General features: G+C 38.6%; 3 protein-coding genes across 3 annotated transcripts; 1 reads left to right on the top strand and 2 right to left on the bottom strand.

The window, feature by feature from the left end:
- Positions 1-397: 397 nt before the first annotated feature.
- On the bottom strand, positions 398-27,772 carry LOC146481303 (transcription initiation factor TFIID subunit 5-like). Its single transcript, XM_085108953.1, has 24 exons — positions 27,614-27,772; positions 27,366-27,484; positions 26,380-26,418; positions 25,780-25,819; positions 25,276-25,354; positions 24,366-24,489; positions 24,211-24,274; positions 23,487-23,541; positions 22,680-22,757; positions 22,026-22,126; positions 21,067-21,100; positions 20,296-20,362; positions 19,410-19,529; positions 11,800-11,945; positions 11,348-11,378; positions 10,406-10,512; positions 9,761-9,842; positions 8,005-8,116; positions 7,039-7,152; positions 6,267-6,321; positions 5,619-5,741; positions 4,546-4,630; positions 2,902-3,122; positions 398-762 (listed from the first exon to the last, which is right to left on the bottom strand). The coding sequence occupies exons 1-23, from the start codon at positions 27,770-27,772 to the stop codon at positions 2,993-2,995; spliced, it is 2,064 nt and encodes a 687-aa protein (XP_084965079.1). The 3' UTR covers positions 398-762; positions 2,902-2,992.
- Positions 674-2,856, top strand: LOC146481305 (uncharacterized). Its single transcript, XM_085109032.1, has one exon. It carries the CDS (start codon positions 674-676, stop codon positions 2,660-2,662), a length of 1,989 nt encoding a protein of 662 aa, XP_084965158.1. The 3' UTR covers positions 2,663-2,856.
- Positions 14,764-15,971, bottom strand: LOC146481304 (histamine H2 receptor-like). The gene has a single exon (XM_085108957.1). It carries the CDS (start codon positions 15,761-15,763, stop codon positions 14,792-14,794), a length of 972 nt encoding a protein of 323 aa, XP_084965083.1. The 5' UTR covers positions 15,764-15,971; the 3' UTR covers positions 14,764-14,791.
- Positions 27,773-27,891: the final 119 nt, after the last annotated feature.

Raw genomic sequence — 27,891 nt, 5'->3', positions numbered from 1 at the left:
AATTCTTTCAATAAAAAACACTCACCACTTGAATTTTTCCGATTTTCCGGGATATCTGTACTTCATAAGGCGCGAAATTTCGCTTTTGGTTTTAAAAATGGTGGATTTTTAAAGCTCTGAGAGAAAAAAAAGAGGGGGTGGGGGGCTCACATGTGTATTTTTAAACCCTCACAAGGCATGCCAAAATTTAAATAAAAACATACGCAAGCTATTTTATAATAATCATTACAAAACAGCAAGGAAACAAGGCTTTTGACATTATCCGCCTAGGAAAGTAGAGCGGAAAATGGTGCGTCCACACGAATGGTAATTTTTGTTAACTTGCATTTTAGAAGTTTTCCCAAATTGCTGGAGTCCCGCAACTTGCTGATGCAATTCTTCACTTTCATTCCCAAGATAAAAAATGAGAAACTTTTATTAACACTATTTTACAAAATATCGATATTTAATACCGTCCTAGGCAGATGTCATGTTTAGTGTCATCACGCAATATGCGAAGCCTTCTTTTATAGTCCGTCACGCTATTCGCTAGGGCTTGTCACGTAATCTCATAAACGACTTTCTCATAGCCTCCCTCGCAGACGCTCTTTTGGCTCGTCACGCAATCTTTCTTTGGGGAGGAAAGACTGCGTGACGAGCAAAAATAGAGTCTTCGAGGGAGGCTAACTTTCTCATGGATCACCACGCAGTCTTTTTCATGGGTGGACACCCAAAGAGTGTATTTAATGGAAAGTGGGTAAAGAGCTCACCCACAGAGGGCAACTTAACCGACAACTTAACCTCACATGAACGACAATCATTACGTAATCTTAAGAAACGACAAGACATCGTTATCAAACCGGCCGACAAAGGCTCTGGGACGGTAGTGATGGACAAAACCTGGTACATAGACGAATGTAATCGACAGCTTAACGACGTTAAATTCTACAGAAAACAAGACGGAGACATAACTAACCAAATTCAACAACGAGTTACTATTTACGTTCAACGCATGCTCAAAGACGGCTACATTGACGAAAAGACGAAACAATACCTTATACAAACTGACGTTAAACCTGGACGCTTTTACATTTTACCTAAAATTCACAAAACTGGAAACCCAGGACGCCCCATAGTTTCATCTAACAGCCACCCTACTGAACGCATCTCACAATTCGTTGACTACCACATTAACCCTCTCGTCTCTTCCTTGGATTCGCACATTAAAAACACTACTGACTTCCTTAACAAACTCTCTAACCTTGGAACTCTACCTAGTACCGCCATGCTTGTCACTCTCGACGTTTCATCATTGTACACCAACATTCCACACAACGAAGGAATTGATGCTTGCCGTCATTTCCTTGAAACTCGTACGGACAAACACATTCCTACTGAGACACTTTGTGACCTTTTACGCATAATACTGACCATGAATAACTTCACATTTAATCAGCAACACTATCTTCAGGTCCATGGTACTGCCATGGGTACTAAGATGGCTCCTTCATTTGCTAACCTTTTTCTCGGCATTTTCGAAATTAACGCTCTCTCTAATGCTCCTTTCCATGTCCATACCTGGTGGAGGTTCCTTGATGATATTTTTATGATTTGGACTGAAGGTCTAGATCATCTTAAAATATTCATCGATTACCTCAATAATATTCATCCCACTATTAAGTTCACTAGCAGTCACTCATTAACTAACGTTCCTTTTCTCGACGTAATGGTATCGCTACATAACGGCACTATACAAACTGACCTATACACTAAACCTACAGATAAACACCAACATCTTCTTAGTTCATCATGCCATCCTCAACATACTAAAACATCTATTCCATTTAGCTTAGCTCTTCGCATCCGCCGTATCTGTTCTACTAACGCTACATTTCAAATCCGCATTAATGAATTAAAAGCTTATCTCCTCGCACGAGGATATCATAACACCTTCCTGGACTCACAATTCCTACGAGCTGCTAATATTTCTCGCACTGACGCTCTGCAAACTAACCGTAACGACTCTATTAACCGCATACCTTTTGTCGTTACATATAACCCAGCACTTCCTCACCTCTCTAATATATTACGCAAACATTTTAACATATTACTTTCCTCCGACCGTTGCAGGGACGTTTTTAAACACCCACCTATCGTCGCTTACAGACGCACTTCCAACCTTCGCGACATTTTAGTTAAAGCACAGCTACCGACTGTCACCGCTCCTAACAGCACTAATTCACCACCAGGATCTTTCCGCTGTGGACAAAATTGCGCCACTTGTCCTTACATTACTAACGGTCTTAAACATTACACATTTTCTTCAACAGGCGAAACCCGTAACATCACTTCACACATAACCTGTAACACCAAAAATTTAATCTACATGGTACAATGTAACCGCTGCCATTTACAATACATAGGTGAAACTAAGCGACGTCTCAAAGACAGATTCAACGAACATAGACGCCCAGTTGACAAAACTAACATTTCATCCAAACCAACCACTGTTTCTGAACATTTTCTTTCTCAACCTAACCACTGCCACACTGACATGCAACTAATACCACTTGAAGTTATCCACTCCTCACGTGATTCAATCAGAAAAGCCAGAGAATCTTTTCTTATAGATTTAGCGGGGACCTTGGAACCCCACGGTTTGAATAGACGTGATGAATTGTAATTTTTTAATTTTATTTTACTTATTTCCTCATCCTTTCGTACCACCTTGTAAACGTCATTTCCGCTGCTCCCATGTATTGCAACATCCTCCATGATATATATTGTAATTTCATTTATATAATTTAGTAACATCTAAACCTGAAGAAGGCTGGTTTGGCCAGCCGAAATATTGTTTTAAAATATATTACGTTGTGTCAGCTTTGCAGTAGTCTTTGGACTTCTCATCGTCTATTGCATTACTGCCAGTAAGAGATTGTGTGACAAGGCTAAGGATATTGCGTGACAATCCCGATATGTTCAGTTTATTTACACTGAGTATTTCGTCGGTTGTTCATGAAGCTAATGTGAAGGGACCGGACGCTAGTAACAGGTTTCTAAGCGTGAAGTGCAGGCAGTGAACCGGTGTCCTTTTGGTGGGATAGGAGCCAAGTTCGAACGTCTCGCTTTTGGATGATGCACGGCTGAAAAATTAAAAAGAAAAGAAGGAAGAGATATTTTATTCATCTGGACCTGGTTGTACGAAAGCCGATTAACACTAACCCCGAGGCTTTCATCTCGCTCATTAGGAAGAGGACCCACCTTGTCTGGGGTAGGGGGGTTATCGAAGACACCACCTATCTCATGGACATTACCGACAAAATTTTATTGGCATTAAGATTTGATTTGACACAGAAATATTCAGCAAGCAAACTTTAGTGGGCATTGCTAGATAAACAAGAAAAGTGAGGTTCGAATCTCACTGTCATTTTTTACTGCTGGATAGAGGGTTGGCTATGCAATAAAGACACCATCTTTTGAGGTTGAGGAAGAGGGGTGCAGGCAGAGGCCACCATCTATTTTGTGGTTTGGTGGGTCCCGTTCGAGTATGGTAGTTTTGACCACTTCCCTTAAAAGGTTTTTAAGAACTAATTTTAAGCTAATAGCAAAAGCCGAGGAACAAAAATCTTTTGAACGGGAAGGATCTTTATTACATAGTAACTGAAATCGAATCAAAGTTCAAGTTATCCCAGGATCAGTTTAATCGAGCTTTGAACAATTCGGCCTGGAACGATACAATGTGGACCAGAGCTTCTTGTCAAAAGAAACATCCTAACACCAGACACCTTCTCTTAACCCCTTAGCCCCAATGTTAGTATGCATATTCTCTTCACAATTCTTCATACGATTCTTATGGTACAACTTGGGAGAATTTCCTCAACAATCAAGAAATCTTATCTTTGGTGATAATTTTATCTATTCTAGTGACTCGTATGTCTTATCAGGAAGTGATTCAACAAGGACAAATGAGAGTCTGGGCCCAGATTCACGAACTCTTCCGTACTTAAGATGTATCCTAAGTATTGTTTCTTGACAATAGCCTTTTGTTAGTCCAACAATAGTCTATTGTTAAGAAACAATAAACAATACACAGAATACACCGTAATTCAAGTAAGCTTCGTGAATCAGTCCCCCGGTCACTAATGGGGTTCAGAAAGTTAAATTGAAACTTCCAAGCTGTAGCCGTAAGAGGCACCTCGCCTCATCTGCACGATTATTGGTACGGCAAGAACGATGCAAACGACTGATTTTAAAAGTATCTGTTCGTGCAAGGGCTAGCAGCCCAGGAAAGGTTCATAAGAGGCCTCGAAGCTCAGTTAGAGTGATAGTGAACCGTTTGACATCACTATGAGCCTGAAATCAAATCTCACTGGGGCCAAAGATCTTCCCTATTTCTGGTGACCTTTCGCTCAACCTTGTACTTCTTTAAATACTAAACAGAAAAAAAAAATGACCCTTTAGTGCATTTCTATCAAGCTGACCCATCCAGCAAGGCAAAGATGGTTAATAGTAATGCATCCTCAGATTATGATGAGTCACACAAGCGGGCCTTATTCCCAAACTTACTTTTCGTTGCCTCTGTCATCGTCATCATCGTCGGGGTTACAAATGGAGTGAGCATCCCAAAGCTTTACACAGTTGTCAACGCCGCCTGAAAACAAGAACACGAAGATTAGCGTTAACATCGCGGGAAAAAAACGGACACTTTTGTTATCGCAGGTTTTGAAACTGTTTAGTCGGTATGCGTTAGAGTCCAAAAACTCCACTCAGTTCCGACGATCATAGAAAATGATAAACACTTGGCACAATTGTGGTAATTGGAGATACTGTAAAGTACTCAAGAGTAACAATCGCCCAATCATGCACAGAAATAAACATCAAATCGAATGGAGCGCACCTTTACTCATGTGGTGCTACATGGCTACTTTAAAACTCTCAAAGAATACACTTACTGACACTTTGGCAATTTTTAATAGTAATAAACTAAAAGAATATCCTTCGAATGCCATAGAAACGCATAACCCTCTTGCAATACGACCTTCAATTTCCCTCAATTTTCCATAAATTAAAAATTAAAAATAGTTTTTATCGCTAAGCCTGAAATCCTCAATGAACGGACAAAGTTAGGAATCAAATACCCAGACATTGTTGGCTGATGGTAAGATTCTATCACGAAAACGCGCTAAAACGCACACGTTTACCGAACAGTACGAAATAACCCAATGTTGTAACGACGTTTTTCTCTCGGGAATAGCGAAGATCTGTCGACAACGAAACCACACGGAACTGAGCTCATGGATAGAACCAAAGGATTGTGCTGACGTGGCGCCCACAGTCCCAGCAAAATCTCGTGGTAAAAAAAAAAAAACGCTCTAAAGATATGTTGCAAGTTCTAAAAAACATTGCCTCGAGGAAAAAGCATATCTCAGCATATCTCAACATATCTTTTCTGCCTATTCTGATTATTGTCATCCCCTCTAAGGTTAAATTAAAGATCCAAAATTTCAATTATCAAAAGACTGTGAACTGAAAACTTCCCCATACTCTGGTCACTCTACTATCGGAAGGACAATGAAAAGGAAGCATACTTGATCCATGGAAGATTATAAGTTAAAGTAAAAACAATAATATCACCAAACCTGAAGCGAGCATATTGCCATCTCTACTAAAACGCAAAGAGTACACGGTATCTGTGTGTCCTTTCAGCTCTGTTAATAATGTTCCTTCCGCCAGGTCCCACACCAGAATGCGCTTGTCGACACCTAAATAACAATGAAGCTCAGATTACATTTGGCTGAGAGACCAAGTTTTCACAGAGGGCGTATCGAACAGTCTTAATCAACGACAAAATGATGGCAGTTTCAAACTACTCATTTCACGTAATGTTCCTAGAAATAAAGTTCTCAAACTCATAAATAATTCATGAACAGAAAACATAGGAAATCACTACCATGAAGACGTTAGAAAATGTGATCTTAATTATCATAAAATTTGCTGAACTTTTACTTTGAATTTCTTCAAGGATTATAAATGTTTTGAGAAGCTATGTCAAACACTCGAGAGAGTTTCACCCGATTTCCAGAAAACTCGAAGTTGGTTTACAAAAAACTCGGCTGCTCCTCGTTTCTTTCAATCCACTTCTCGGTGTTTGGAAACCGGATGAAACACTTTCCCTCGTGTTTGATATATTACTTCAATATAACTTTTCCATCGAAGAGGTTCTTACGAAGAAAAATAAGAAACTGAAGAATGTGAGCATGCATTCTGTAAGAACTTGCTTAAGTTACCTGAGGAGGCGAGATAGCGTCCGTCTGGAGAAAATGCTAGTGAATAGATAGCTCCCTGCATACAAGCAAAACATGGGTTACCAAATTACTGACAGATCTAAAATGAAACACTTTCTACATCTTCAACAAAGCTGTTTCACAAAAAAAAAAAATTGCAGGAAGGAAGATAGGGTTTTTTATAGCGCGTAGTATTCCCAGTGAAACGAAGCCCCTAAAAGCTTCTTTAATTTCTGAATTTTTCTTTCATTTCCGACAGTAAACAGTGTTCCAAGTATTATGGTAAACACACTTACACAAATAACAAAAACAATATTCCATGGTTGCTAAAAATAAACAAAGACATCATGCGCACGTATGTTTGGCCTGCGAAGAGGTTCTGTGGGGTTTTCTACGCTTTTGGCTTTTTGACCGAGCAAAGACTGGCTCGGCCTTGCTTCCAGGGTCCCCTCTTCCTCTTCTGAGTTGTCTTGCTCTCGATTAGCAAAACTCTAAGGAGACGCTTACTACACATGCTACGAATTATCTAACTGGAAGCTATTTTCTGCAACTATATATGGAACCATAAATCAGCATTTTAGCGTTCATTTGTAAATAAATCCCTTGAATGTTTTTTTTTGAAAAGCAATAGGCATTAAAACTTCAAGAAACGACATTGTTTCCTAAGCTTTGGGTTCGACGATGTTAACAGCACAGGCCTTTCAGTATCGGCATTATCTAGCTTATTACCTGCATTACTCCCCAAATAAATTGCAGTACACAGTGCATAGCTCACCTTATGTCCAGTGAAAAACCGCACGGAGCTACCCGTGTTTATGTCCCAGAGCCTCACGGTCCGATCACATGATCCAGTAGCGATGTAGTTGCAGTTCGGGTGAAAGGTAACTCTCTAGGTGAGGGAAAAAATGTCATCTTACTACACTTTCTCTGCGCGAGATTCTCTTTATCTTCCAGGTTTTTTCGATTAAACGTCCTCTCTGGCCCCCATCTAATAAGCACTCCTTTAAGAGTCGGCTATTTAAAGGGGTAGTGTCATGGGGTTTTTGACCTCTTTTGGTTAAAAATGGTGAAATAAGACCTTCACTTAGCTACAAAATAATTCTAAAACAATGAGAGGAAAGAAATCAACTCAATTCTTTAAAGAAACAACTCGTGATCTGTTCAAGCGCATTTTGGAAACAAAAATACGAGAACTTGAAAAACATTAGCCTAACATTTTTCAAGTTTTCAATCCATTCCGACCCATTCTGTCTCTAACCAGAACACTAATCGACAGTTTATTGCACTGGGGTGATAATTTATAACAAAAGTAGACAATTATGTTTTTATTTCTGTTGACAGACAAGCATTTTGGGGTTTTATAATGACATCAAATTAAGTAAAAATTCTCCTTTAAAGCGACACAATCGATTTTTTGCTTGCACAAGCGAAGTGGGTTTTTTTTTTTTAAAGAAACCGCTTCGCAAGTGACCAGTAAAAAACTCACGTGGAGCACCTCATCGACGGGTTGCAGTTTCAGTGACAAATTACTGAGTTATTGCATCGCTCGTTCAAGCGTAAAAGAGTGGCATAAGATTCCAATTGTGTTATGGCGACGCAATTTTATCAAAAGATTGTGTCGTCTCTGTACGCTCTTTGCTCTTAAGTTTAAAAAGCGTTTTACTTCATGTAATTTAACGTGAATGTCCAAGGTCAGTTTCAGATATGAAAACAAGTGTTAACAAAGTAAATAAGCTCTTACATTGACGTCAGACACGTGACCAGCAAAGATTCTCAATGGCTGCGGGTGGTCTGTGCTCCACAGTCGAGCCGTGCGGTCATGTGACGCTGTGGCGAAATAGTGCCCTCGAGGACTGGGGAAAGAAATAATAATCAAAGGTTAGGGAGTGCGTTCGATGATCTCGATCCCAGGCTCTCTCTCCTTTGCCAAAGTTGGTGATGATGTCATCCGCCCCTGCAAAATCTGCGGGGGGTGCTAGATACGCGTCCTAAGATCCATCCATTCAATCAAAGTTGTTCTATACAATCTCGACTCCAATTTGTATAAGGAGTGCGTTCTTTCTACGTCGAACGCAATTACAGACGATCTCCCGGTAGGGGCGCTTGTAGATCACTTTCTGATTCTAAGTTTTTTAATAAGAAGGTCGCATAAAAGAAGAATAAGTGGAACTAGAACTTTTTTTATCAGTGCACTCAGAGGATATAACCTCATAGCGACGGAAACAAAATACCAACATTTCTCTTGAAATGTTAAATCTCTACTACAATCTCGGTTATAAGTCTCGGAGTATTTGAAAAATTTTAGGTTGGAGAAGGAATTCACTGCAAAACCCTCCAACTTCTACAACACTGCTTTTCGCCTTCATGAACGTTTTCTGATCACTAACATTGTTTCGAGGAAGAGAGAATCGATCACAGTAACGCTAATGCCAAACACATTTGCGCGTGAAAAATGCAAAGGGCAAAAAGGTATTACTGATCAAACATCCCAAGTTATTTCACAGAGATTGTAGAGCTGAATTACACCACAAATAACAACTTTTGACAAAGCTTTTAAGTCTTCGGTACTTTTTACTGTATGCTAAATTTATTTTGCTACTTTGAGGGTTGGCTAAACACGCGCAAATTGAAACCGTTGAGCACGCGCGGTTCACGTAAGCACGAATGAATCTGATTGGCTGATTTTTGCGCGCGTGCATTCTTTCTTTGTTATGTCACAAAGGCAAGTTTTCAGTGCTAAACGAAAATCACTCGTTACGGACGTGTCTTGCACCTAGGGAATAATCTGCTTATCAATTTGAAATGGGAAGCGATTTTAGTTTTTTCGAAGGACACAAAGAAACTTACAACGAAAGGTATGTAAACGCACAGTTTGCTTTTAATAACCTTATAGCATATTGGAATAAACATTAGGTTAAAAAGTGGCTAAGCATTGTCTGTGAGTGAGCGTTAAAACTCCTTTTTTGCTTTGTTCGGGTTTTATGTCGGTTTTCATTTGTTTTATATTCCAGAAGCCTTGCAATATTGATTGTAAGAGAACGGTTCTTGAAAGAAACGTTGACAAAGTTGCAGACTTCAATTAAATTTTGGAGTTTGCCACCAAAAACAAGATACGCCAGGGAATGTTTGTACAAGTGGCGCGCAGTCCGAAACGTCTTCCACCCGAACTAGTCTAGGGATGACGGGTGGAGGGGAGGGAGGAAAGGGAGGAGAGAGAGGATCAGTTGCAGAAAACTCACAACTTCGTGTTAGGGCAAACGTTATTTGTCTTAAAGACTGCTGGACGTACCGGCTACACACTGGAATGAGTTTCAACAGCTGGTCACAAGCGAGTTCTAACCACGACAGACTCTCACGGTCAAATACAGAGACCATAGTGGATGACTTTCAAGTTCGGGATGTTGGGTCGGAACTGGGTGAGTGAATGAACGAGTAATTAAAGTTTAACCAGCTTTTCTGTGGAACTACATATTTTCAGAAATTGCGCCTGTACTCACCAAAACTGCACGTCCCAGACAGGATAGTTATGTCCCTTGAAACAAACTAAAGAGCTGAAAGTGTACAGACTCCAAAGGCGAACTAGATAGTAAAACAGTACAATTAGAAAAAACAACAGTCCATTTTCACAAACTACGATACGTCTGGCTGATGCCATTTAGGTGATCACGTTTGGGGTGATTACTTTACGACACCCTGTTTCAGACACTCAGCTAATGAATCACTGTAAAATTGCCGCGAAAATCTCCGATAGTTTTCACAGGCAATTTCAAGTCGATAGCAGGAATTTCTACAGGAATTTAAACGCGATTTCAAAGACAGTAAAACCCAGCGAGTAAGAACCCATTTTTTAAGAACCTGTTAGCCTAAAATTTGTCAGTTAGACCCCCTCTAAACAAGAACCCGTTGACCCTTAAATTTGAAATAAGTTCTTTGGCAGCCTTGAGGCACCTTTCCTGCGTCCAAAGCTGAGTTCTGCAAAGAACGTTTTTCAATAAATTCAAATATTAAAGAATTTCAGCCAAATTTTAGTTGTCTCTACCGCAGTCGTTAGCTGCAGTAATCTCGTGCATTAAAGTATGTTCAAGTGCCACTTTACTTGTGGTGAACTTATTGGCTTTTTCATCGCTGTCAATTAACCATACCTGTTCTATCTGCAGAGCTTGAGAGAAGAAAAGAATTATCCGTGTTGAAACTCGTTGAAAATACGGGTCCTGAGTGGCCAATCAAACGTCTACTTTCCACAGCAGTCCTGAGAAGACAACAAACAATCTATGAAAGTCAGCTTAATGAATTTTTGGGGAGCAGGGATGGCGCGGTAGTGAGAGCACTCGCCTCCCATCAATGTGGCCCGGGTTCGATTCCCGGAGTTGACGCCATGTCTGGGTTGAGGTTGTTGTCGGTTCTCGTCCCTGCTCCGAGGGTTTTTCTCCGGGTACTCCAGTTTTCCTCCCTCCATAAAAACCAACATTTCCAAATTCCAGTTCGACCTGGAAACAGTGGACGAATAGCCACTCTGTGGATGTGCCAGCGAAAGTCCCATTGATTCATTTATATCACTGGAATCCTGTCCATGGGTCTCGGGACATGCCCTCGTAAAAAGTACTTAAAACGTAACCTCAAAGGTGCATTGTGGTAGACGTTGAGCACAAAACTGTCCCCGTGTTTACCACTTGTAAATGGTGTACAAAATAAGCAAAAGAAACAAACAAACAAAAACAACAACTTGCTGTATCAATTAGGCTATCAGCTGAAATCCATAGGATAGCTCATCAATGATGCCATTATTGCCTAGAAACTACACCGTGGATCGGGTATAAAATACACCCCTGTGCATGATTCCATTTCAACTTCGAATCAATAGCCTTGAACGGCGCTAAGTTCCCATTAAACTGCGAATGCCAGCTGACATGTTACACAATGTTTGATACCAAATCAGGCCGTGTTTTCATTTTATGTATCTGTAGAATCAACAAGCGGTCCTCACGCCGACGGCCTAAGTTTTCATTAGCGATAAACACACAAGAGGTAAAAATGGGCCTGACACAAACACAAGAACAACTACATGAACAAAGTTAGTTACTAACCTGTGATCCATTATTCGTTCAAGTACATCCTCTATAAGACAGAAAGAACGTCCACACTGTTACTCAGGTCGCAGAATTAGGAAAGTAAGTACGACCCTGAATTTAGCATCCACTTCCAACGACACTTTCGAAAATCCCTACATTCAGTTCACTCTTACAATAAATTGACGTTAAATAGTTGGAACTAGTGTCCAAATTTAAAACTTAGTTTAAGAAATGGACATAACATTTAGCATTTAACATTGTGTTGTCACTGACCGAATAGCACATAATTCTCTCTTTGGACACTGTTGTTCTTTTTCTTACAAATTTTCGACTGTTTTTCTGGCAATTACATAAATCTTGATCTTCATCTTCTTATCTTGCTCCGCGTCACATCAGCCTCTATGTCGTTGAACAATTGTTTTAGAAGCGGATTAAGGTAGGTCACGTGCTTACACCATTTAACTGACCTGCTTCTTTGTCGATTTGCGCTAGTTCCGAGGGCGATTTGAGCATGCGTAGTTTCTTGGGAGTGAGGCTCCATACGCGGACACTGCTGTCCTCAAATCCACCTGACAGCAGACTCGAGTCCTCGGAGATACTAACCGAATTTAGGCTGCAACAATAGCAAAGATATTATTTTAAGAACGGTGCCTACTAATATCTAAATAATTTTGCGCGGCTTATGACTATGCGGGAAAAGCAGATCTTAGCCGAACCTATTGGAATCCAAAAAGAAAATTGGGAGTAACCACGCATTTTTCAAAGATAATTAAGCAATAATATCTCTAAAAAGCTCCAAAATATCAAGCAATGTATGGGATTTTTTTCCTAAACTGAAGCTTAATTATCTCTGAAAAATGCATGGTTACCCCCAATTTTCTTTTGAGAAGCCAAAAGCATTTGCTAAGTTCTGTTTTCTCTGTGTAGGTATAAACCGCGCAAAAATATCCCTGTATTAGTAAGCATTACCCATAGGAAACCTGAGTATCTCGAGATGCGCAGAACGTATGCGCAGTATCAATAGTAGCAGAGTTATGCCGCTGAATGTGTTTTCCTCGAAGGGCTGGACGAAAACTGAAAAAGTTCGAGTAAACCTAATAATAAAATGATAATGAGAAGGGCAATTTTAAAAGAGAACACAAAATGCCACCAGAATCATTTACTACATGGCATTTTCCAGTGCATTTTAGCCTCAAAGCCAACAGCAAATGGTTCAACTATTAATAATAATAATAATAATAATAATAAAAAATGAGCCGTGTCCCAACAAACTAACAAAACAAATAACTAAAATATATTTTTTTCCCAGTGCATGAGAACTTCCAAAGTCAAATAAGAAATTACCCAAGAAAAAAAAAGAAAGTAAACGACTCTTCAGCAGCACTTTTATACTCAATACTTTCGCAGACAGCAGACCATTTGTCAGAAACATAACTTGTATTTCATCCAATTCACGCAACGAAACAGTGTTTTCTTCAAGTACAGTTAGCTTTTAACATTTATCTTTATACATTGCGATTCTTTACTAAATCTCTCAGCCAGCTTAAGGAATGTTGGCTTCATACAGTTGCAAACAAGTGCAAAAAACTAAAAGATATTTAGTGCAGTTTAAGGCTGCTTGTAACTATAGAGCAGTACTTTCGTGTACCACATTTTTATTCTGGAAGGTGACTAGTTATAACTCTTCTGCCACTGAATTAAACGTTAAGGTTACCCTATACCTTCAGAGGTGTCTTCAGAGGTCTCTTGCGTTCACGTGATGAAGCGCGTCCGGTTTAAACTGTAGAAACCTGAACCCTTATATGAAATTAAAGCTTATAGAACTGGCTATCAAACTAAACCAAGAATTTTGAAATAAAATGAATTGCCGAATTTTTAGCGCTGTTTTCTCGAATCAATTTTTTTCACTTGGAGGAGCCACTTCAAAGAGCTAAAACTCAAAAGGAATTTGTTCCTTTGCCTTCAAATTTGGACAGTAACTAGTTTAACATATAAACAACAAAAACGTGTCTGCGATTTTTTTCTTTCGAATATTTTTTCTCCGAGAGTGGTTTTTGTACGATCACTCCACATTTTTTTCATCCTATTTCGAAAATGCTCTATAACTTTTCATTGCGATCGAATATGGCAAAACGCAGACACTTTTTTTTAGCGCTTTGGGTCCGGAAACTAAGGAGCAAATTAAATTAGCGAAAAACAAAATTCGCTTTGACTTGTATCTTTCAAAAGGTGATTCGGACACTCGCATTTAGAGGTCGTGAAAAATTCGACACTTCATTTTATTACAAAATTCTCGGTATAGTTTGATATAAGCTTCAATTTGACATAGCGGTTTAGGTATCTACAGTTTAAACTGGACGCGCTACATCGCTTAAATGCGAGACACCTCTGAAGGTACACGGTAACCTTAATGTGTGGCCGTTCAAATGAAAGGTTCTGAGCAGTTTGGTTCTGGTTACGTTTGTTTCGCTGTACAACATGGTTCTAACTTCTTACTTTGTGCGATGAATTTTACAGTGCCTAAAGTATTCAGATTAACCACTCAGCAGTACTTTCCCATTGAGTTTGTGGATGAAATCCTAAAGTGTGACCATTCAAATGAAAGCTACTGATCTGTACTTTCCTGTAGTGCCGTTTATTACCCAGTACCAGATGGTATAACTTTTGAGTCCGTGTGACCATTAAAAAATGAAAGCTATTTTGTAGTACTCTGCCGTAGTGCTAAGTTTGGCGCCTCTAGTGAAAGCTGTTGGGTGTAGACACCTGCTTATTATAGTAAGTAAGTAACGTTATTTAACCAGGGTAACCCATTCAGCTACGAGGCCTGGCTTATAGAGACTCTGGGAAATTAAGACATGTACAAAAAGTTCTTAAAATTAAAGAAGAAATGAAAAGAAGTCAAGAATAGGTATATATATACTAGATTAGAAAACAAGTACAAATATACAACGAAGGTTCAATTAAAAATATGCGTCGACAAACATTATGAATAAAAAATGCTCAATAATCATACTTTTGAGACTATCTAGGGACGGGGCACTTTAAATACAAGGGGGTGAAGAATTAAAAAATATATAGTACCCGCGTACTTAAGAGTTCTTTTTCCTATATTGCGTTTAGGATTCGGTGAAGATCGTTCCTTCTCCTGGTCACATGATCGTGCAGAGGCCTATGTCTAGTAAAGTACTAAGATACTTCGGTACTAGATTGTTTAAGCACTTATAAACTAGAATACATTTGTGCATTTTTCTTCTTGAAGCTAAACACAGCTTGTCTAAGCCGTACAGCATAGCTTCACGAAATTGCAAGGCTTTACAATTTAAATGAAAGTCACTGACTGGTAAGTTCATGTAGCCGGTACTTTTATTTTTAATACAGTGTTAATACGGTGAAACTTGTTCTTTGGGAATATAGCCTTAGACGCTAGACTCTCCTAGCTCTGTTAATACTCCGACTAATTCAAAGAGATATTGCACCCATCCTAGCAGAAGGGAAGCTTTCTAGGGATGTAGCGGCTTGGTCGCTAGAGTGGATCCTTTGAGGCCTTAAAACACGTTTAACCGCCATCCTAAACTCGCGACTTCGCGCCGCGTAAACCCAGGGATTACAACAAGAACTTAAAAATGACACAAACGCGGAGATGTACCATCCTATAGCGACTCTACGCCTCGTGCAGGTATCTGTCATTGCGAGGCTAACAAGAGACAACACCAAGCTCGGGGACCACATGAGCACAAATAAACCGATTATTATTCCAATAGTCCATGCAGCTTTCTTGTTTTTCAAAATCGTTCTTTTATATGCCGCGTTCACAGATGATAGAGCAGCGACCTGGCGTTGTTGGCGTCTTGCGGCTCCAAAAATGTGAAAATAACAGTAACAAATAATTATTAACGGCAGAAGGACCATAAATATCGTTATGGTAATCCAAAGCATAGGCAAATATTGAGGGTCGTGTATTAGGAATCGTACAGATGCAAAAAGTATTGAAAAAGTCCAGATAAAAACAGCGCCGTAAATGCAACGCCGTGGAGTCACCGTCTCCGTGTATCGAAAAGGCGTTGTTACTGCGATGAACCTGTCCAAGCTTATGGCAGTCAGGTTGAAAGTAGACGTGATCACGGTTTGGATCCAAAGCCAGTGTTCAGCTAGTCTAACCGGCCAGACACGCGTGAAATCAAACGACACACCAGTGAGATAGATCACCACATAAACTGGGTTTAGCACCAAACCAACAAGAAGATCAGACACAGCCAACGACGCGATAAAGAAGTTGGAAATCGACCGTAACGACCTTATTTGATAAAACGCGAGAAGAATAAGCCCATTACTGCTAACTGCCGTGACTGCAGACACTAAGTTTAAAGACGCAAAGACTATACTTGCAGTAAAAGCATCAAAACTGACGGAGCAGTTTCTTACAGAGCCCATTGCCTTCTTCGCAAACTTTAAGCTATCGCCGTCAATTTTCACTCTAATATTTAAATGAGATTCCTTGCCTGTATGGTTAAAGTGTGAATCACCTGGAGTTCCGGCGTTATTTGGCTTAGCAAGGTGACAAATAAAAAATTTTAATTTGAATGGTAACCCTACATATTTATTTCAAATGGTTACACTTTGAGTTTGGGATCTTCTAAATATTCGAAAGTTAGAGCCACCCGTTATAGAGTATATCCTTCGCATTTTACAACTAAGGCAAAAACGTACGTTTTCTTCTTGTATAAAATCCTTTCTTACTGTTTAAAGGCTGGCCAACTCTTCTGCTACAATTGTTCTAAATTGAAAAATACACCAAATCGCCAACCCTTCGGGTGTAATTCATGCCTGGAAGGGGTCGCAGTTAGTCAGCAAAGAAACCACACAACCAGCAGAAGTGAATTTCCCTTTGAGCGTTGGCAAACTAAAAGTCGAGCAAATTACAGATTCCATTTTTACCATGTAAATCGAACAGGAATCGAAGCTCCTAATATTCGCTACTAATGTAAAGAAATGCTAATTTTGTCGTTGTCTTTTGTTAATTTTCTAACCATTTATTCTCCATTATAAATGTGATGAATTAGAGCGATTTAGTCCACGGAAGAGAAATCTAGAACTCAGAGGAAAATCAGTAGAAACCAATCCTGCTTGGAAACCAATCTTGTAAACAGTCCCTTAGGTCCGATTAAAACGCCGAACTATATATACATGCCGCAAGCCTAATGCAAATGGCAAAGTATATTGTTTTGGCTAATTTGCCTTAGGTTCGGCCCATGAAAAGTTCGACGTTTGAACAAAGCCTTATTGTAAATTTGAGATTCGAAAACTTGATGCTACAATAATGTAGCATTTAGCAGCTAGCGGGTACATGAACTTGCCAATACGAAAGATTTGCAGCGTTACACTAATTGAGGAAAAATTACCGGGAAAATCTCTCAAAACAAGACTTTGTACTCTTTATTACAATTAAAAACCTTAAAACAACAACAACAACAAAAATACTGAAATATAGACAATTTATCAAACTTTCTAGAAACCTTTCTCCAAACGTTTCCTTCTTTAATTTTTACGATCGACAGGAAGGTAAACAAAGATTACACACGGGAAATAGCAGAAATTACTAAACATTTTTATTTTTTACTACATTGATCAGTTAAAATAATGCATCGATTATTAATGTTTTAGGATTACAATACAACTCATTAATAACAGGTATCGGACATTACGGTTTAAAAAGTGAAGGCAATTTTTAAGGTGTTCCGACTATTATTTGATGTTGTCACAACTGATGTTACACAAATAAACCCAATAACCTTTCTCAAATAGAAATGAAATCTTAATATCCTGCAGTGTATGGTGTCGACAAAAAGCAAGTACGTTTAAGTACAACAATAATTTTTCTTAGTATATACCACACAAGTAAATAGTACTTTTCGCGCGCGCTGATTGGCTAGCTCGGAGGTGATAAGCCAAGTACTATTCACCTCCGAGCAGCCGAAAGAGAAACAAGATGGCTTCCCGTTTCGCCACGGTTACTTAAGAGGAAATTATTTCGATAAACGAGGCGGCTGTTAAAAAAAATACATGAATGGCAACAAAGTTTGGTTTGACGGCATTAAAATGGTAAGTTATTTAATCTTTTCAACCTCATATTGTAAGGCGGAAAATGAAAATACAACCCATTGTTTACGAAAACTGCCGAGCACTGAAATTACAATGAAAATAATGAAACATCTAATATTTTTCAGCATGGTTTCAACAACAAGACGAATTCCACAGAAAAACTGAAGAAATTACAGTGTAAGAACTAAAAGTTTTACTTGTCTGCAAGAAAGGGAGACGGAACTTTCTACAATAAGAAATTGCTTACCGCGTGGCGCGCGAAATTTTAAAATTTCATACCATTTGTAAGTATATTGTCAGAAATAAAATAATTTTTTGGTCCGCTAGTTATTCGGCTTGTGTGATATATACTAAAACAATTATTCACCTCAGTGTAGGTTAAAGGAATGGATATTTACCTCGCCGCTTCGCAGCTCAGTAAATATCCATCACTATTCACCTCCACTTCGGTGAATAATTGTTAGGCATAACATTCGCCACAAACATAATGAAATGATATTTTGGGATTTTTTTTAATTTTTTAACTATAATAATGACTTGCAGAAAACAAACAAATCACACTAATTGAAAGCACTTCCAACTAATTTCAAATCACAAGTGTTTACACGATCTTCAGCTTATAAAATAAATGGTAGTTTAAAAACCTGGGAGGGGGGGGGGGGTCTGCTGGAAGGTTCACCCGACGTATTTTCCCCCAACATACTTTCCCTAATGATCTTTCGTTCGTTTAAAACATATGTCAAACCCTCCTTTTTTCGGCAGATGGCGCAATTTATATACTGTAATTTCTTCCAGGAATCTCTGCTCAATTTTTGCTGCCCTTTTTAATGCTCGCCGGGTTTAATATTATTCCTAACCTTTCAGTTCACAGTTCAATTTTTTCTAATACACGAAAAATCGTCAATACAATAACAAAACTGTCACAAGAGAGATAGCAAAAAAGTAACTAAGTCAGTAAAAAAAAGTAATCGAAAGGTCTTAGGTTCGACTCCTGATAGGAGCACTCGGAATTTCTTTTTCCGAGTTTGCCTGTGTCATTACTGAATAATACATCACTCTCATTTGTTCACTAGGCTTAAAATATTACATCACATTTCCTTTCATTGCGTATATGCCACTCATAGACATTCCAATCCTTGCAGTGTGTAGGATGTTTGTCCCATAAACCTAGTTTAATGGCCTTAGCTCCCACGAGTCTCCTGTAGCTCAGTGGTAGAGCATCCGAACTAGTAATCGGATAGGAGCACTCGGAATTTCTTTTTCCGAGTTTGCCTGTGTCATTACTTAACAATACATCATTCACAAAAAGTAACTAGTTTACATGAATGACGCGTGGAAGCCCAAAAAAGAAAAGTGTTCTCTTGCCTTCTCCAAGGGAGTCATACCATCTAAGTCGTTGAATTTCGTTCATTCAGTGACTCTTTTGCATACCACGAAGGTGGAAAAGGTTCCCTTTGAGACGGAACCCCTCCCCACCCCCCTTCTCCCCGAATATATAGAGTATCGCCTCCCTCCCCCACAAGATTAACCGACTTTCCTTCCAGTGCAGATTTTAGTGGGTTGTTCAAATCGCCAGAGTAAACCACAAGGGATTTTCACTAAGATTGCACAGCGACTTCACAGGGATTCCATGGAGATTGTAAAATGCTGTAGAGTGATGGAAGCACAGCTCGCGAGGTTGAAGCATAAAACATGCCATAGTGCTTTTTAAAGGGGTTGGCGAGTGGTGGTGGGGCGCGCTGTTTGTTTCCCCTGGAAAAAGTGACACCCAAATCATGGTGCAATTATTGACTTCCATTGCTCACTTGTGACTTACAGGCGAATTCAGTGGATTTAGTTATAAACATAATCGAGGGCCTTCTTTTTTCCATTAAATCCAGCCTTTAAAAAGTGCTCCCTACGTGAACTACAAATTGCTCTCCTTAAAACCGTGCCGCGACCTTACATTTTGTAGGGCAAAACACATTTATTTTCTCACCTCGAATGAGCGTTCAGTACACTGTAGAAGCAGATGGAAGGAAGAGTGTCGGGGCCCAGCTTTACTCTTTTGGCAGCTTCTCTCATCAATGTTATCTTCACTAGTTTGTCGCTGTCCTTCCTAAAGAGTCAAAGAGAAATCATACATGTCCAACTTTTCTACTCAACATATTTTCTTCCTACCCGGAGAAACGGTCAGATTTGTCTGCGATGAAGGAAAATTTGATATTCAAAGCAACATGGGTTGCCACTTTTTAATGCAACGTCATTGTCCTTAAATCACGATAAACAGCTCTAGAAACTGCATCGTGAGACAAACTATCATTTATTTAATGTGTTCGACGTTAGGGGAACGCATACTATTCGTGTCGCTTCTTTCTAGATGCTGTGCGATTTCAGCGTTTGGGTGCCATCTTGGACTGGCTGACCACTCGCCTCGATTTCATGCGATAGCTTTGAATCCCGCTGGCTAAGTGAAGTCCCACTGGTTGACTCGCTTCGGTCTGTGTACCATGCGATTTTCAGGGTTTGGGCGCCATCTTGGACAGGCTGACTACTCGCCTCCATTTTATGCGAGGGCCTCGAGATCGAACGCATTTTTAATTACTAATCCATGATTATTACTAGTTTATTAGTAACGTCAACGTACATGTAACACATTGGAGTCAAAAGGTAACATCACAAGTGTTAATTTTAGCCGCAGTTACATGACACCTGTGGGGATAGGTTCGGCAAAAACAACAAGGTTGTAAGGATCCAGGGGTATTCTTGTTTCTTGAGTGACCAACAATGGCAACACCCATCACGAATAGATTTAACACCTAGCGTGACGCTTACAAAATCCATAATCTGACTTTACCATCTTTTTATGACCAGTTTTCACTTACATTACTGGAAATTGAATCTGACGGTTGAGTGGCGGAGCGTTTGGGTTATGTTCCTGTTTCTTTTTGCCTGAAATTAAAAGGTTAATATGAGGCAACATTTCAAACTCATCAACTGATCAAATTTCTGACGTCCGTGAACGGCGGATACTGTTTCCCGAGCGGTCGGAATTTCCCAAAAGTACAACTAAGAGTATGTTCAATTGGCCTGAATAAGAACACGTATAATGATTAAAACGAATCCCTTATAGGGATTTTTGGTGTTACCAGAAATACAAAATGTTTCTCGAATATTATGCGCGAGAATAAGTTTGTATTTCCTTTCTCCCAAATTTACCTGAAACAACAAATCTAGAGGCTATTCCGTTTAAATTTTTATTCCGATTTATGAGCAATCGAAAGCCATCTAAGAAGGGGTCGACCTTGTATCAACTCATACTAGTTTTACTGTTCTTCAGTTACGCATTTAGCATAACCTGCAATTTTGATAAAATGTTGTTTAAAGTTCCATGGAAAACTTGGTTACTGTTGATGTACTTAACTTTAGTTGTCTGAATGTGCCAATAAGGATCTACCGTGCTAAACGCATTGGGCATCGCGAGAAAGATATATTTATCTCAATGAACCAATTTACTTTGCTTGTAAAGGGGAGTATTGAACTGTTTTCGTAGGACCAATAAAAACCACTTGCTCCATGAAGTCTAGTCTACATTGCAAACCCTGGACATTGACATTAAAATTATTACATACAGACTTCTCTTGCTCATAACTTACCCGGACCATTGGAATCTTTCTTTACTTTCTTTTTCTATACAGACAGCAAATTGAGATTGATTAGTGGACATAAATAAGAAAAAAAAATGGCTCTGATTGGATGCTGGGGCTTTTTTGTATATAAAGGCACAATGCACCCACAGTTAAATAACAGTTACGGAAACACAGTTCTACTGAACACGAGGAAGACTGTTTCATTCCATTTCCAAACGCCGAGAAGTGCGGTTGAAGAAAACGAAAGGAAGACGGTAGTGATTTCCTTTGTTTTCTCCTCATGAATTATTATTATTGTTAGCTACTAGAAGGGAAGCAAATCGCCAGCCTTATTACTATTCTTTTTTTATGTTTTTAGTTCTTTACTTTTACCATTATTTCTTTTTTGTCGGCCATAAATCTACTGTCATTAAAAAGGCACTACCTTGATTTTAAAATGGTGGTCTGTGACACAGGATTAATTCCAATATATTTATTGTATAAACACTACAGTATTTTTAGATATTATAAGTTAGAATTATTGTCCAGCCTTAGCAAGAAAACGGCCTCTAAAACAGTGAATGGAAAGGTCCTATTCAATATCTAATGTAGCGTAAAAGTATTTATTAAGCCTGAGTGCAAGCATCCCCTATATCCTTTTCATTCCCTTTTCTTTTTTTCACTCAACAAAGGAGAAGTCTTTTTGCAAGGCTAGCATTAATTTTATTAATTAACATTAAGAATAAACAGTAGCAATATAAAAACATGACAGTTGATCTGTTTTCTGCTTAACTTTTCAAGTTGTCTGAATAAGTCAAGCTCATTATCGCGTTTTAAACGTCTGATAACGAAAGATTTTGTAAAATATGAGCTTGACTTATTCAGATGACTTGAAAAGTTAAGCATAAAACAGATCAACTGTCATGTTTTTATATCGCTACTGTTAATTCTAAAATGTTTTACAAAATCTTCCGTTATAACTGTACCTTTGGTTTATCCTTATCGTCATCATCCTCACTCTCTTCTTCTATCACCACTCCAAGGTCAGGCTCTGGTGGAATCCCATAATACACCTTGCTCTTATTAGCTGTAGTGGAATGAGAGCATTAGAGCCATTTTAGAAGAGAAAAATTAATTATCACTGTATCTAGAGCCTTACAATAATTCCAGCTGCACCATGGCTGTATTAAAACTATACGCACATGTATTGGGAGGTTTTTATGATTACAGTAAAGGTATCCACATCAAAACTAATATCACTCCTTTCATACGAGCAAGACTTGTGTTAGAACAAATTTATGCATAAGAGCCTCTTCGTGTTTTGTTCATGACAATCACCATCACCATCACCATCATTGTCACCATCATAACTATCACCTACAGATCAAGACCATAAGTTACATGTAATCATCTTCATCTCCATTGCCATTACAACCAAGACTAAGACCATGCCCATCACTGTCTGCATCATCATGTTCATCATCATCATCATCACCGTCATCATCAATATCATCATCATTATTATCACCACCACAATCATCACCTTCACCAGAACCAATACCTATACTGAGACCACCTATTACCTATCACTATCACTATCACCATGATAATCACCTGCCGTCATTATCTCACAAGCTTACCTTCAAATGTAGCCTCTCCTGTCACTGCTCCAGCTGTGGCTTCTATTGTTTGCTTGTTCCGTGGTCTTCCTTCAAAAACTAAAGACAAACACATAAAAAGCTGATAGACAATCTGTAAGCTTCTTGAGAGTTAAAAAGGGCAAAGCACATGTTATTTTTCTTAATTTATATTAAATCAATTTATTTATTAATTAATTAAAAAAAAACCAAGCTACAGTCAACTCCCGATAACTCAAACCCTCGCTAGCTCGAACCTCGCGTGAACTCGAACCAATTTTCCTTTCCTTTCAGGTCATTTTCTATATAATTTTACCCTCGATAACTCGAACTCCTGATAACTCGAACCTTTTTCAATTTCCCTTGTAGGTTTGAGTTATCGGGAGTCTACTGTACTATCCATTATTTGTAAGTTCTCATCTCTGAGATGACATCAACTAAATTCATACACAAACTTTTCAATGTTAATAACACTTTTTGAAAGCTTGCGATGCAATTGCTGTTAGTTGAAAATGGCTACACTTGGTAAAGGCTTCTGGTATTATCCCTAAGTACTATGGTGACTTAAGCATCTAATTCTTGTGGTATCAAATGAACACAGAATCAGAACAGAAGCATTTTCAACAAATTTGAAATAATCAACACTGTTTATCATCTAAAAGAGATTTTTTTTTCAATGAAATAGTGGGATGTTTAACACCACATCATTTTCAACAACTGTTATTAATTAACCTTTGGTCCAACAAATTTTGCTAAGTATGTAAAAATAAACATTTTCGTTATATTAATAGCACATTATTAGATTTTTACCATCGAAATGAAGATGTTGCTGGATCAAGGTCAGTAGTAATTCCTGTTGTTGATCCTGAAAAGATATATCATTGTATTTTTTTTCTTTTTTATGGTTCAAGTAACAATGATTCATAATTGCCATACAGCCTGGGAGAAGTAACATAGCATAAAAGCTCTGGCTTATCAGTACAGGTATCAGGGTATGTAAAATTTATCATTTAGATATCAAACTTCCACGATTCATACACCTACAACTTTAGACAATAATATTAATCTTGTGTTGGAAAAATTAAGCATTGGGAGAGAGATCAGGGTTGCATGGTATTGAACTTGCGGGGATGTCATGAAAAAAGAAAAATGTTTGAATCACTGGGTATGAAAAGGGGGAAGTTTGTATCTGCCCCCTTAGGTATGGAAAGGAGGAAGATTTTATCCCCCCAGGGTATGCAGAGAGGGAAGTTTATATCCTGCCCCCCTTGGATTTGAAAAGGGGGAAGTTTGTATTCAGCCCCCACAGGGTATGCATAGGGGGGAGTTACATCCCACCCCTTTGGGCATGGAAAGGGAAAAGTTTGTATCCAACCTCCTTTGGGTACATGTACAGCTGTATGAAAAGGGGGAAAGTTGATACCCCTTGGATATGGACAGGGAAGAAGTTTGTACCCCTTATAAAGAACAGGGGTTGTACCCCCTGACCTCCCCATACCTTAAAAAGGGAAGAGGGGAATTCCTTCTATCTCACCTGCAAATGTTTCTTGAGTACTTGGTATGTATCTTTTGACATCCTGATCACAAACTTGTTACTCCTGTTAATGAGCCAAAATTGTGTGAATTTTGGGATTAAATTCTTATTTATTTTGGTGACATTACATGCAACTCTTTAGATCACGTTTTTACCTTAGTGTACCCATGAGCTCATTGCTTTTCATGTGTTCACGTCGAGTGATGGCTGCCAACTTGCTAAGATCTTCCTCATGGTAATCTTCTTGGCTTCCACGGAAACAGGCAAAGAAAGACTGAGCTGTAATTAGACATACAGTACCGGCAAGTTAATATGTGACTTGCAAAACCTCGTGAAGCTAATGTCGGGCAAGGTGGACAGTTGATTTGAAGTGACGGAATGTGCTTAAAGGCAGCTTCTGGCCGTGAAAATTTGGTTGTACAGTGTAATAACGGGGAGGTCAGATTAATGAGGTTGTAAAACTAAGGACTAATGACTGGAGTTTGAATTTGTTCAGGGCACAAAAAATTGGTCGTAATAACAAGGTGGTTGTGAAGTCAAAAAACAAAATTGATACCAGTTAACAGTGATGATTGGGTGAGTTAATTGCATGATTGCAGTGAGTCAGATATTTGCAAAGGACAGTGAGCATACATGTATTTCTTAACATCTCATTCAATTTTCTAATTAAATTTAACACTTGTTTTTTCCATAAGGGTGGGTTTACATCAATAAAAGTACAGTTCAAGGTTGTTGCCTAAGAAAAATACCAAGGAGCCCACAAGACCAATAGCCGAGGAGTTAAGGGCCCAACATGTACCATTTGATATTTCCTTGTATATTCACCCTTTGGTTATTGTGCCCACCTCCCACTCCACCCCCCCCCCCCCCCCCCCTCATTCCCATAGTTGTAGAAGTAGGCACTGCTTACTGAATGAGTGCTTAAACAGGCATGTTAAAGAATGATGTAAAGCTCTTCATAAAAGTGCAGACAGCTAAAAAAATTAAAAGTAGCTGTTTATTATGCTGGCTGCCCACACCTGATGAGAACCTTGTAATATAACTACAGTTTTTAGTACACTGTACCTTCTCTTTCACTTCCTTTGTACACAAGCTCTAGGTACATGTGAACAAACATTGGATACAGAACCATGGCCAACTCAGGCTAGAGAATGAAAGAAAACAAAAATAAAATATCTCTGAGTTCATAGCATTACACAGGACTTCAAATTCACCTTTTAAAATTACATCCTGACTTTCAAAATCTGGGTGAATCATGGTTGTGACAATTTTCTTGAGCTTCCAAGTATTGAAGCCATTTAAAATCACCTATCTATTACCTCTTCTGTCTTCCAATTCAAATAATTTGATTTTGAAAACTAACTTTTAATAGTTAACATGACTTGCATACATGTAAATCTACACTGACACAAACATTTTGCCAATTGAAAATGGTTATATTCTCGAAAATAAATTCTCTGAAGTGTTAGTCAGAGTAACTATGAGAAATATGATACTTCTCTAACAATTAACTTCATTGTACATTTTTTTTATTCTACTTATTAAAGAAAAGTCAAACCTTATCCCTACCTTGTAAACATCAAGGGATTTCTCCACAAATGCTTGCAAACTAAGTGAAAAATAAATCCTTTATTTATTAATCTATTGAAAGAACTGGATGCATTCATGTACATGTATTATGCCCTAAGGCCAAGAAGCACTTAGTTTTGTATCAATTTCAAAGCACTTTGAAGCAGTATACAAAGTTTTTATAATTTACTCAACAAGTGGTTGGTGGCAGACACAAGGAAAGGAAAATATTACATTTCTGCATCATTTCTAATAAAAATTAGTATAAATCTACTAGTGTTCTATCATGAACGCCATTCTCTGAATAGCGACGCTACTGACGTTATCTATTCTGTGATAGATAGTGAGTAGCTGCAGTTTTCAACAAAATGGCGGCCGATTCGTCGCGTTTTCGAAGTGTCTGCCATGAGGATATAGATAATTTACTTGTTTAGTTTTGAATGACTGGTAGATTTATACTAAAACAATTAGATTATTCGCTCTTGATTTCTATGCATGATAGCTAATTTGGGCGGCGTCCTCATCAGCTATCACACAATGGAGATCTCGAGCTCATAATCTAATTGTTAAGTATAAGTTCTGTAGCCAAATTATGTGTACCTGCTATAATAGTCCTCATATCTTGTTGGGTCTGCATCACTAGCAAAAGAATTAACAGAATAAAAGTCAACAGATCAGAAAGTGAATAGAAATTTATACATTGGATGTTTATGTCCTAGAGTAGGGATGGGGGTGGGGAGACTATACATTTTTTTTTTCTGGACTTAACAACCTGTCTCCCTCCCCTCTCCTCCCTTGCTCCCCACTGATACCCCAGAATTTACGTCACAATACAAGGGTTTGACGTGGCAATTTCTGAGCAATGGAATGAGATAAAATTAATATTGAAATACTGTAGGAAGAATAAGATGTCTCGTCTCAGCTGGACATTTGATGCGCGTGCATTGGATACATATAATTTGCATAGTGTTTGCCTTGTTCTTTAAGGCCCGGTTCAAACGTCGCATTTCACATGTGCCAAATATAACTCCTATTTTAGTCGAATAGAATAATTAAATGTAGCATTTGATTCAGACGTCGAATTTAATGGTGCCGAATTTAACTCCGTCCGCCTTCTGTTTATACTCTTCTGCGCATGGCATTTACGGATTGTGGTTACAAAATGAATAATAATAATTTACTATAATTTATGTATTATATTCGGCACATGTGAAATGCGACGTCTGAATCAAATGTTGAACTTAGGTCGAATATTCGACTGTTTCAGTCGCAGACTCGACGTAAGTCGAATTTAATTCGAAACTGTCAAATTTAATTGATTCAAATGTCGCATTTCACATGCAGTAAATTCTCGAGTTTTATTCGGCACATGTGAAATGCGACGTTTGAACCAGGCCTAAGCGTTTATCAATTACTTATTCATCCACTACGGGACTGCGGACCGTGGTATCACTCCAGTTTAACACTTACATCAATTACTTATTCATCTGTTGAGCGCGGTAGCACGGACCACGGGTTTCAGAGTAATGCACCTTGCGAGTGGACGGATATTCTGAAATTGCTCCTTATCTTTAATATAAACTTACCTATTATACGCTGACAAAACTGAAGAAATATCAGGTTCTGAATCTGGAGTAGTCTGGAGATTTATTTCTTCTATAGAATCAATGCAGTTCACCTCTTGTCTAAAGATCTTCTCAGTTTCCTTAAAATTAAAACATGAATCAGAAAGATGTCTAAAAACATTTTTGACGCAGCTACCAGCAATGCAATAAGTTTTGGTGCTTTTCTAACACAAACGACTAATATTCACAGAAAAACCCCATTTACTTACAGGTAGCTTGTTTTTCTTCAAAAACTGCAACACAGCAAGTAATGTTTCCTTTTCCTTTTTCGAAGGGTTCGATTTGGAAGCTGTTGTTGATGGAGTACTTATGCTGGCAGCCATATTGAATATGGATGCGAGAGACTCGGTACGAGCCCAAACACACATGCTTTCGTGTAGGATGCTGCTGATTTAATGAAACGAGGCGCAGAGTGAACTATGCAAATGAAGATTTCCTTCCGGCCAGGCTAAAGGCCAAGTAAATTCATCAAGTAATTCATAATTTA

This window comes from Pavona decussata, unplaced genomic scaffold (assembly GCF_977016875.1).
Source record: "Pavona decussata unplaced genomic scaffold, jaPavDecu1.1 SCAFFOLD_51, whole genome shotgun sequence".
NCBI classification, from domain to species: Eukaryota; Metazoa; Cnidaria; class Anthozoa; order Scleractinia; family Agariciidae; genus Pavona; species Pavona decussata.
Note: the sequence above shows the minus strand (reverse complement) of the source record. Positions and strands in the feature narration are given on the sequence as shown.

Bases quoted from the DNA above. Each gene is read 5' to 3' on its own strand.
- LOC146481305 (XM_085109032.1), top strand. From the start codon at position 674: ATGGATCACCACGCAGTCTTTTTCATGGGTGGACACCCAAAGAGTGTA.
- LOC146481303 (XM_085108953.1), bottom strand. From the start codon at position 27,772: ATGTGTGTTTGGGCTCGTACCGAGTCTCTCGCATCCATATTCAATATG. The intron at 23,542-24,210 runs GTGAGATAGAAG...ATATCTTTTCAG, and splicing joins TACTCAAGAAACATTTGCAG to GATCAACAACAGGAATTACT. The intron at 20,363-21,066 runs GTAAGTTATGAG...TTTTAATTTCAG, and splicing joins GAAAGATTCCAATGGTCCGG to GCAAAAAGAAACAGGAACAT.
- LOC146481304 (XM_085108957.1), bottom strand. From the start codon at position 15,763: ATGGGCTCTGTAAGAAACTGCTCCGTCAGTTTTGATGCTTTTACTGCA.